Here is an 11421-nt window from a genome sequence, read left to right as displayed (position 1 = left end):
TGAGGAGTGATTTCTCACTTTCTTTCAGTCTCTCTCTGGAGAGCACATGAGCCCTCTGACAAAACCTAAACAACAACAAAAATGATGTATAGTTATGTGAGCGAAGATCGTAACTGGTGGTTTCATGATCAGTTGCCCTCTCTAAGGACAATGTGCAGGGCAGTGAATTCTCTTCATGATGACATTCAAAAGAAATGTAGAAGCCCCAGTCTTAAATAGCCAGTGTTCCTTTCATGTCACTATTTGATTACTTATAAGAAAAACAAACAAATCTCAATTGAATTTTATACAAAATGTGAAATAAAATGTTATTTATTCATTTTAAGGCCTCTTACACTTTGGATATATGTTTCCAGTTTGAGATTTTTGAGTAATATTTTTTTAATATTTAAAATGTCTCAAAAATATTTGCTTCAGTCTCATTAAACTCCACACATTGTTTTCAAAAGATATTTTCTTTTTGTTTTGTTTTTCAACTAGGACCCCTACTATGGCTGGTGGCCTATTTTCTATTGACAGAAACTACTTTGAAGAGATAGGAACTTACGATGCAGGAATGGATATCTGGGGTGGAGAGAATCTTGAAATGTCTTTTAGGGTAATCAAATTTTACTTTATTTTTTGACGCTGAACATACTATGCTGTAGCATGCATATATCAGACCCAGTAATTGACAATTAAATCTTTGGCCAAGTGATACAAATTACTGATCAGTTGGTCATTTTAACACTTACTTGGAAGCTTTGCCAGAGTCCTAATGCATGTAGTATTTACTGTTAAATGGGAAATTATACGTATTTTTAATTTTCTTTTTTTTTTTTTGTTCATAGTAAAAAGGCAGTAAGGGTCTCAATTGTTGAAATATACAAGGGACAAGTTTTTTTTTTTTTCAATTAAATACTACTCGATAAAATCACATTGTATTTGAACTAAAACCTAGACGTGCTTATGTGATCTGAATTTACACATGCTACCTGAGGTTATTCTCAAATAGTTTTAAAAATGACCTGTGGTCAAAGAAATTCTGGATAATTGTACAAGTTGCATGAGTATTTTCACAGCCAGAGACATTACTGTTTGATGAGTAAGTTTTGAAAAAAAATTAATGGACTTCCAAGTAAATAAAAATTGAGAAGTAAGTTCTTATAAATATATTAGGAAGTGTGTAAATAATTTTAATATTTTGTTATACTAAAACTTTATAAAGATACCTTCATGCTAAGAAATAGATAAATACAAGTAACTGTTTTTTAAATATTAGAACCATATGTTATTATTTTAAAATTAATTAAGATAATATGGTTGCTTTTTTCTTAGTAGACCTAAGTGTGAAATATTTCAGACACTCAATTGTTTTGCCTAAATTATTTGTACATTAAAATTTTTAGACTTTATGCATATTCATCTATGAATTTCAAGACCTATGCCATTTAATTTCTCATTTAGAAAGCAAAGTTTATTTTTAGTAACATAATATAGATATGTGTGATGTATAATAAAAGTTGTAAACTTTGAGAAAAAGGAATTACCTTGAATTTCTATAATGTAGAATTTAGTGGCTCATAGATAATCAGAATGATTTTAGTAGCACTAGAATGATTGTTATACTATTCTTTTGTCTATAAATTGCTTTTATAGCTAGATGTCTGTGATACTTAGTAGTTAATGTAATTTGATTACTTACATATTACTTATATATGTATAGTCCCATAGAACTACCTAACAAAACTCAGTGCCATATTAGAGGATGTCTAGAGACTCCAACTTGTTCCCTGGTATAGTTCTCAAAGTAAAAGAAATAAGAGGAAAGAAAGAAGGAAGGAGATAAAAAGAAAAAGAAGGAAAGTTAGTGGAAGTAAGAGAGGGAGGAAGAGAAAGAAAAGGAAAGAAAAAAGAAAAAATAATATGGATGAGGAAAGGAAATTCATATATTTGAAAGCTTAAAAACAATTTGCTTTGGTCAGCAGGTGGCATGGTTGTTAAGGCACTGGGTTTATATATGGCTGACCATGGTTTGAGTCCCAGATGTGCTGGTTTGAAAATCACACTAGTGTGTGTGCCAAGACAATGGAGGAGAAAGGGCTGTGGCATGGTCATCCTTCCCAGGGGTGATTTCTCACTTTCCTTCTCTCTGTTTCTCTTTGTCATTCTCCAGTTAGAACATATCCCTTATGGAAAAAAAAAAAAAAGAAAAATAATAATAATAAAATAAAAAAGGAAAGCAAAACCTTTACCCTTAAGTGTGGTACTAATATTTACTTTTTCATTAGCCAATACTCTCTGGGTGGGATTGCAAAAAGAAAAAGTTAATCAATATAATACTGTTGCTATAATCTGCCATACTATTGCCTACCTTCTTTTCTTTCTTTCCTAAAGTTCTTTCCCTCTTCTTATTAGGCTTACTATTTCACCCATGGACTCCCCATATTTTACCACATTGCTCCCAGATTCAAAGTTCTTCCTCTAAATGACTAAATGTTGTGATAGGGAAGAATTTAGTGGAATAATATGAAAGATGAGGAGGACCTGATCAAGAAGTGTGAAAGAGGGAATCAGCAGTTAGCGTAATGGCTATGATGTTGTACTCCCATGTAGTCAACCGCGGTTTGCGTCCCGGATCTGGTGGCTTAAAATTCACACCGGGTGCATGTGCGTGCATGCCCAAGATCCCGAGAGGAGAATGGAGGAGAAGGGATTGTGGCATGACCATCCCCCCTGGGGGGTGATTTCTCGCTTTCTGTCTCTAAGTCTCTCTCTGTCTGTCTGGCAAACGCATGTATAGCAAAAAAAAAAAAAAAAAAAAGAAAAACTCTCCAGAAAAAAAAAAAAAAAGAAGTGCAAAAGAGATATAAATATACATTAAAAAGGAAGATTTTTAGACTAGCCTAAGGGATGCAAATACTAGGAAGACAGAAAGAATTCAATTAGTGACCATAAGAATTATCTGATCCTTAGAAAAATGACATAAGAGATCTTCTGTGATTGGTTGTTTAGGATTTAAAAAAATAGTATATTCATGAGTGATTGTTTTTCAAGTGTTTTAAAACATATCATTGCCTTTAGTTTCCACTAGCTTTCTCTCAAAACAAAGTATTTATTTTATTTTTTTTATAGACTCAATTCTGTTCATATTTTACTTTCTTCTCCATGACATATATGGGGTTGCTGAATACTATAGTGGAAGATATTCAGTAAGAGAAAATGCTAGAATGGTATGTGAGCAGATTAAGACTGCACTCTCATCTCTTTTCAGATTAAATCCTTACTTAATAAAATGAGAATATGTTGGGGATTTAAAATCCGAAAACTTGCATCTAATGTACCCTTCAATCATTTTACAACAAACACATGTGGGATGTCTCCAGAAAGTTCATGGAAAATGAATAGTTTATTTTTCATATTATGTATAATGTATAGGAGAGAGGGTGACCCTAACATGCAAATGCAATCATCTTCTGCAATTCTGCTGGTTGTCTCATCTGTGGTTTTATATTCCCATTATAATGTATAATGTATAGGAGAGAGGGTGACCCTAACATGCAAATGCAATCATCTTCTGCAATTCTGCTGGTTATATACCCATTATAGGCTATAAACTCTTATGGCAGATGAAATATATCCAATAGCAGTGTGAACATTTGTAGGTAGATCCTACTACTTCGAAAAACTTAGTTGCGGAGATTCTTCCCCATGTCATTGTACAACCATAACTGATAGACAGTAAACAAAAATGAGTATAACTTATTGTTAAGTTAGTGATAAGCGTGAAGAGAAAAAATAAGGAAGAGAAGAGGAATATGAAATGTTAGATGTTGGAGGATGGTTAGTGTTAGAAACTTTAAATAGAAAGAACTGAAAGATAAATATCCATATGAAATAATTTGTTAAAGTGGGTCCAACAGATGGCTTAGTGGTTATGACACTGGACTCCCACGTGGCTGACCACTGTTCTTGTCCCGGACTCAGAGGCTTGAAACTCATGCCTGGCATGTGTGCATCCATACTCAAAATCTCAGGAGGAGAATGTAGGAGAAGAGGATTGCAATATTGCCATTCTTACTGGGGGGTGATTTCTCACTTTCCTTCTCTCTGTCTCCATCTCTCTCTCTCTCCAGCAAGCACACATACTGTGAAACAAAAACCTCTCAAAAAATAGTAATAATGTATGACAAAATGAACCAATTAAATTAGGAGTTACTAATCATAAATTATCATTTATCTTTAAGTAGTAACTGTATTAGTAGCATAAGCATCACCCAGTCAAAATAACCATCAAAATTTCGCCTTTCATAAGCATCAGCACAAGAGACAGCATTTCCAAAAGTGCACATTGCATTTTTCATTTTAAAATGTCAATAAACTACCATGGTTGAATCAATTGAGGTGAAGAAGGAGAAGGAGGAGGAGGAGGAGGAGGAGGAGGAGCAGGAGGACTTGAAGGCAGTCTTTTTAGGAGCTCAGAAATCTGCTCCATAGCAATAAAGGCTGGCTACCCTGATGGTTCCAAGGATGGTCTGGGGTGTCAGCTATGGTGATGAGATGGAAATGCTACACCTCTAGTGCTGGTGTAAATAAAAAATGATGGCACTAAAATCTGGGGAACAGTTTTCTATTTCTTAAAAATCTCCTGGGTTTTACCTAAGAGAAAGAAAAACATGAACATAGGACAAACTGTATGTTAATGCTCATAGCAGTTTTATTTGCAAAAGCCAAAAGCCAGAAACAATGTAAACGTTCAACAGGTGACTGGCTATAGGATGAACAGTCTCTGCATAGAATGCAATTAAGAAAAAATATACATATTTTTGGTACACTCTGTCAATTCAACTTCATTTAATGCTTGAAATAATGATACTGAATGAAACAGGCAAAAAAGATTATGATACTGTACAAATATGGTAAATGCAAACTAATCTATGTGACAGAAGGCAGAAAACTTGTCTATGAACAAAGGATTCAGAAGGAAGAAGAGACCTGGAGGGAGGGATTATAAAGTAACACATGAAAGCTGTTTGCATGATGGCATATTCATTTTCTTAATTATGGTGATAGCCTAAGAAGTTTCACATAATGACAAAATACATTAAGTGGTTCAGTTGCAATATATGCATTTCTTCACATGTAAATTATACCCCAATAACGCTTTTTAAACATTGAAACACACATGAAGGGGAGGGGGGGGAGGAGGGAAGTCCTCAAAGAGAAACAAATGAATAAAATGTGTAGTTTAAGGTACCAAGAAAAAAATGCATGAAAAATGGAAAAAAAAATCTGTGCTTGAATTTCAATTTTCTTTTTATACAAAAATAAACTTATACAAACTTGTCATAACATGTCTCAACAGGATCTAGTCTGATACAGTAAAAAGGATAAGACATAAGCTTATAAAGAGCTCCTATAAGATCAATATGAATTCTGCTGAAACTCCAGCAAGAACAAAACTCAAGTTTATGGTGAAGCTTAGGTGGAAGAATAGTGAAGTCACTGATGTTTTATGAAAAGTCTATAGAGTGAATGCCTCAAAGAAATCAATAGTTTACAAATGGAAAACTAAGTTGAAGAAGGGTTAAGATAGGGTCAACAAGTGGCATAAAGGTTAAGGGGCTGACTCCCACATGATTGACCAAGGTTTGGTTCTGGACCTGGTGGCTTGGAAATCAAGCCAGGTACCTGTGCATGCATGCCCAAATTCTGAGAGGAGAGGAGAATGGAGGAGAAAGGATTGTGGCGTGGCCATCCCCCCAGGGAATGATTTCTCATTTTCTCTTTGTCTAGCTCACACACCTTCTGCCAAAAAACAAAACAAACAAACAAACAAAAAAGGCAAAAGAAAGAAAGTAGAATAGTGACAGACCCATATGCACATGCGTCCAGCATGATTTTCAAGCCAGCAGATCCAGGACTCGAACCATGGCATTGGCCATGTGGGAATCTAGCACCTTAACCACTGTGCCACCTACTGTCCCCAGTAATTTTATCTTTTAATTCCACTTTTCCACGAAGTTTGTAAAGTCCCCTCATGTACTTTAGGTCAGATTCTCAGTATATCTTAGTCCAATTATTATTATTTTTTTCTTATTGATAGAGAGCACATGCACTCACCAGAGAGAGACAGAGATAGAAGAAGAAAGCACTTCTCAATAGGCAATGACTACCACAATATCTTCTCCATTTCTCCATCCTGGAGGGATCTGAGGCATGGACACAGAAGTACAAGGCATGTTTTTCAAGCCATTGGGATTGGGATTCAAACTGTGATCAGCCATGTGGTATCTAGTTCCCTTAACTGCTGTGATATAGGGTCAGTCCTAGCCCAGTTTCTTTTAAATATCTCTATTGATCTAATTCTAACAATGTACCTGTGAGTCCAACTGTGTGGATTTAAATAAGATGATACTTATTAAATATATCATAAACAATATACTACTGTGGAAATTTGGGGGCCAATAGTTGGTGTTGTAATTGAGGTTCTGAATTCCCCCATATCTGACCATGACTCGAGCTCTGGATCCAGTGGCTTGAAAATCATGCTGGGCATGTGTGCATGCATGCCCAAAATCCCAAGAGAAGAATGGAAGAGAAGGGATTTCAGTATGGCCATCCCCACTACTGGGGAATTATTTCTCACTTTTTCTTTCTCTTGGTTCACTCCAATGAGCACACAGACCCGATAGCAAAACACTTAAATTATAGAACACAGACATATACACACTAACATATATATATGTAAATAAATATATATTGAACAGAATGGAATTTGCCAATATTTTGGTGAACAGGATGGAATTTACTTTAAATGCCTGAATTATTTTTTCTTATAAATCACAATGAAAAAAAGGTATATTTATCAGAAGAATATACCATGTAAATTGCATTCTTATGTGAAATTAATTTTTTGCCAAATTGCACAAGCAATGAAGTGGAAAAGTAATGAGAGCTGATATGAGAAATATTAGAAAAATGAATGACAAAACTGCCCATTTAACAGAAGAATATGTTTAATGAGGTAGAGAAGTTTATCAACCTTCTGTGTATTGTAGTATGTTGATTTTTTTGAAGTATTAAGAAAAAAGTAAAGAATTTTCTAGACATGTCTATAAAATTTCAATTTTGACAAGTGAAAATGTCAGTCAAAAATTTGTTAGAAATCAATGTAGACAAAGGTTTAGCTGAGTTCTGTTAGAAATCTGCCTTATAAAAATTTTAACGTATATCTGAGAAAAGTGGATTTTTTTGTCAATATATAACTTTGACTGTTCTTATTTGTGCAATCATAGAAACCAGACTTCCCCAGAATGTCTTAGTTAATCAAATGCAGTCTAACATCCACAATGTTGGTAGAGATGGGTTTATGAGATTCTCTTCTCTAAATGCAATGACTTACGCTCTTAAGGTTAACGTAGAACTTTACTAGCTTCCTTTTTACAATAGACTTTGAGGTTGTGTGTCTGTATAGCCCTCCTGTTATTATCTAAGATTAATGATTTGGTTTAGAAGATGTCTCTCTGCAATAGTTACCTGTCTAGTACAGACTAACCCTTAAACACTTTGCAAATAGTTTGCATGCTTAGCTTTTGTACTTACAGTGAAATTTGTGAGCATCCAGCTTACCACCCTTCCTAAACCTTTGTTTAAGCAGATCTCTTATTTCAAGAAGGACTTGTTAAATTTAAATCATAGAATGAAATATCTCTAGTTATGCGGTAACTGAGAGAGCTACTAAAGACCTTCATATCCATACCATATTTTAAAAACATCCAGAAAATAGGTGCCTTAGAATGATAATTAATGTTTCTGGTAGAAATCTACTTATCCAAAACAAATGTGGTAAAATTTTAATTTGAAATAATAGCAAGTATAAATATCTGACGTTCTATATTCTCTTTGAAAAAAAAAACAAATGAATTACAGGTAAGTTGACACTAATCAAACTTTAGAAGACCATTATTAATCATTAAAAGAAGTTATGTGGCTCTTAAAATTATAATAGCCTAGGGATTGTAATTTTGATAATCCTATTTCTTCTTTTTTTTTTCTTTTTCTTTTGGAGGGGGAGGGATTATTTTTCTTTGCTCTAGGGCACATGAGCTCGCCAAAGACACAGAGACAGAAAGCGAGAAATCACTCCCCAGGGAGGATGGCCATGATGCAATTCCTTTTCCTTCAATCTCCTCTCGGGATTTTGGGCATGCAAGCACACGGGACTGATATGAGTTTTAAGCCACCAGGTCTCGGACTCAAACCGCAATTGACTGTGTGGGAGTCCAGCGACGTAACCTTTACATCTACTGGTCCCTGTAACTCTACTTCTATATTAAAATTCTTTGGCTCACAAAAGTGCAATATAAGTGTAGATTTACATTAGATAGCCTTTAATACACTGCTTCACCTTATAAGCACACTGTAGAGACACGCTTATTTTATTTTATTTTATTTTTTAGAAATATAAGACCTTTTAGAAGTTTAGGTACTCTAAGACCTGGTGTTTCTCTCAGGTTTTTATTTTATACATATTTAATTATTTTAAAAAGAATCAAAAGTAATTTAGAGGTAGTCAGTACCACTCTCAACTTATTTTAGGAGCATAACCACTTATTTACACCTTTTTAAAATATTCCTAAATATTTCCCAGGAGATTAACAGTGTGAAAACTCAGATGAAATTAATTAAAAATAAAGTAAGAATCAAGACAAAAATCAAATATGGGGGTAAGAGAAATAGAGTGGCAGGAAAACAAGATGAGCAAGTAACTTTAAGCATCACCTTTATTCAAAGATTCCTGACAGCTCAGGCCAGCAGGTGGCAAAGAAGTTAAGATGCTGAATTTCCACAGGGCTGACCATGGTTAAAGTGCCAAACTCCATAGCCTGCAAATCTCACCGGGTGTGTGTGTGTGCGCATGTGTGCATGGCCAAAACCATGAGAGCAGAATAGAGGAGAAGAGACTGTGGCTCAATCATCCCCCCCAGGGGAGTGTGATTTCTAACATTCCCTCTGTCTGTGTACTGCCTAGAAGTGCATGCACTATGGCAAAAACCTAAAAAGGAGAGATTTCTGACCGCTGAAATGAAAAATAAAAACAAAAGATTATACTGAACAATTTTTAGATGAAAGGGACTGAGTTCTAAAAGATGTTGTCCATTAGACACAAAGCAGTCAATGTCTTAGATTATGTTTTGGCAAACATGCAGCAATGACTTCCAAATGGATGGGGATTTTTTATTTTACTCTCAGGGAAGATGATCCAGTTTTACTGTTCCCAGTGATTTGATCTTAAGACAGAATGTCATTTAAACTTTTAAGTATGATTTGTCTAAATGCAGCCCAGCTTAAAATGACGTTGGTCAATTCTCAGCTGAATTATATGAATGGTATCTTCTCTTAATAAAAATAGAACTTGGCCAAGCCTAGGTGATGCAGTAAGTAGCATACAGGATTTAAGTCTTGGGGCCTCATTCCTGACCACAGGGCCTCAGGTCAGTCTAAAAACACACCCAGTGCAGGGACTAGCAGTTAGCGTAATGGCTATGTCGCTGGACTTGCTGGACTCCCATGTAGTTGACTGCGGTTCATGTCTTGGACCTGGTGGCTTAGAACTCATGCTGGGCGCATGTGCATGCGTGCCCAAGATCCCGAGAGGAGAATGGAGGAGAAGGAATTGCGGCATGGCCATCACCCCTGGGGGGTGATTTGTCACTTTCTGTCTCTATGTCTCTGTCTGTCTGGCAAGTGCACACACCCTATAGTGAAAACCTCTCCAAAAAAAAAAGAAGAAAAAAGAAAAGAAATAAAACACACCCAGTGCACATACACAATCAGCCAAGATCTTGAGGAGCTAGAAGGCTGAGGAAAGGGCATGGCAGTATGACAAGACCCTGGCACATGTGTTTTTGCAGTCATATCCCTCATGGACAAGCATGTGCACTTGTGCCAGCTACCATAAACAACAAATGGAAAAAAAATGGAATTTCTCTACCAAAGACAGACATAAAATCATCAAACTATTAAAATTAGTAGCTAGTCATGAAAACTATATTAACGTTTTCTCCTGCTTAGATTCACTACATTTTTAAAAAAACAAATTTGGCTTACAGAGTTGCTTGTGAGTAATGCTATTGAAGGAAAAAAAAAAGACTAGGATACAACTCTGTAAATACATTAAAATATTAGTGAAGAAATAAATCGTCTAGATATTTTTGGTTAGGCTCTTTGTTATGTGCATACCATAAATCAACAATTATTGACTAAGTGCAATCCCTGTGCCAGTTCGTTACAACTTTCTTGGAAATATACAAAACTAAAGGTTCTGTAGCAGTAAGACATGAGATTTGTTAGACAATAGCATGAGGAAGAGGATGGTATGACAAATTCTAATTAGAATTAGAAAATACAAGGTGTTGTTTGAACTGAGCATTAAAGAATTGGTAGAAGTTAGCTATTTGAGAAAAGTAAGAAAGTCATTTTAGGCACAGAATAACACAGGTGAAGAAACCGATATGGAGAGTACACATAGACCTTGCTCTGATAACAGTCACTGCTTCTTTTTCTTCTATTTTTTTTTTTTTTGAGAGGTTTTTGCTATAGGGCATGTGCACTCAACAGAAAGACAGAGAAAGACAGAGAGACAGAAAGTGAGAAGTCACCCCCCAGGGAGGATGGCCATGCCACAATCCCTTCTCCTCCATTCTCCTCTCGGGATCTTGGGCACACATGCATGCAGGCACACATGCCCGGCGTGAGTTTAAGCCACCAGATCTGGGACTTAAACCACGATCAGCTACATGAGAGTCCAGCAACATAGCCATTACACCAACTGCTGGTCCAGCCACTGCTTCTTTTTTATAACCTTAAAAAATAGTATCACATGAGTGTTTCTCTGCAGAATGGTAAGCATATACTAACTATATTTATCTAACTCCAAAAACACTCATGTAATGTCTAATCCATTCTCTACTATCTAATGGTTTATTTTATCCATCTAAATGTGTGTGTGTGAGAGTCTATGTGAATGTGAAAATCAAGAATTCATGAAGACTCAGAATGCAAGTTTCTAGCCATAGCTACTACAGAGGTTATGATGCAGCAATAATAATATATAGTTTAAAAATTGTAGCAGTTATTGCAATGAGTGCTGACCAGATAGCTGAAGGAATTGAGACTAGGAGAGTAAAGGGGATTACGGAATTCTGAAACCTGGAAGATGTATAGGAATTAAAAATATCAAAAAAGGGGAAAAAATAGAATGGAGAGATACAATAATGGTAATGTATAAAATAATCATTTTCATTTCTATTAATGTATAAAACATTAGTGTATGATATTATTACATGACTTATTAAGAAATATACATTGGAGAGGGTAGCAGGTGGCATAGTGGTTAAGGCACTGGACTCCCATGTGGTTGACTGACTGTGATTCGAT

General features: G+C 35.4%; 1 protein-coding gene across 1 annotated transcript in view; it reads left to right on the top strand.

The window, feature by feature from the left end:
- Positions 1 to 480: 480 nt before the first annotated feature.
- LOC102502365 (polypeptide N-acetylgalactosaminyltransferase 13) overlaps positions 481 to 11421 on the top strand; it is a gene marked incomplete at its 5' end in the record, with an annotated part of 208087 nt that continues 197146 nt past the window's right edge. Inside the window, one exon of the mRNA XM_006164768.1 lies at positions 481 to 598. Within this exon, the coding sequence (XP_006164830.1) occupies positions 481 to 598 (118 nt within the window). The remainder of the gene's footprint in view (positions 599 to 11421) is intronic.

Source organism: Tupaia chinensis, unplaced genomic scaffold (assembly GCF_000334495.1).
Source record: "Tupaia chinensis unplaced genomic scaffold, TupChi_1.0 Scaffold143714_1, whole genome shotgun sequence".
NCBI lineage: Eukaryota > Metazoa > Chordata > Mammalia > Scandentia > Tupaiidae > Tupaia > Tupaia belangeri.
This window is presented reverse-complemented; position numbering and strand designations above follow the sequence as displayed.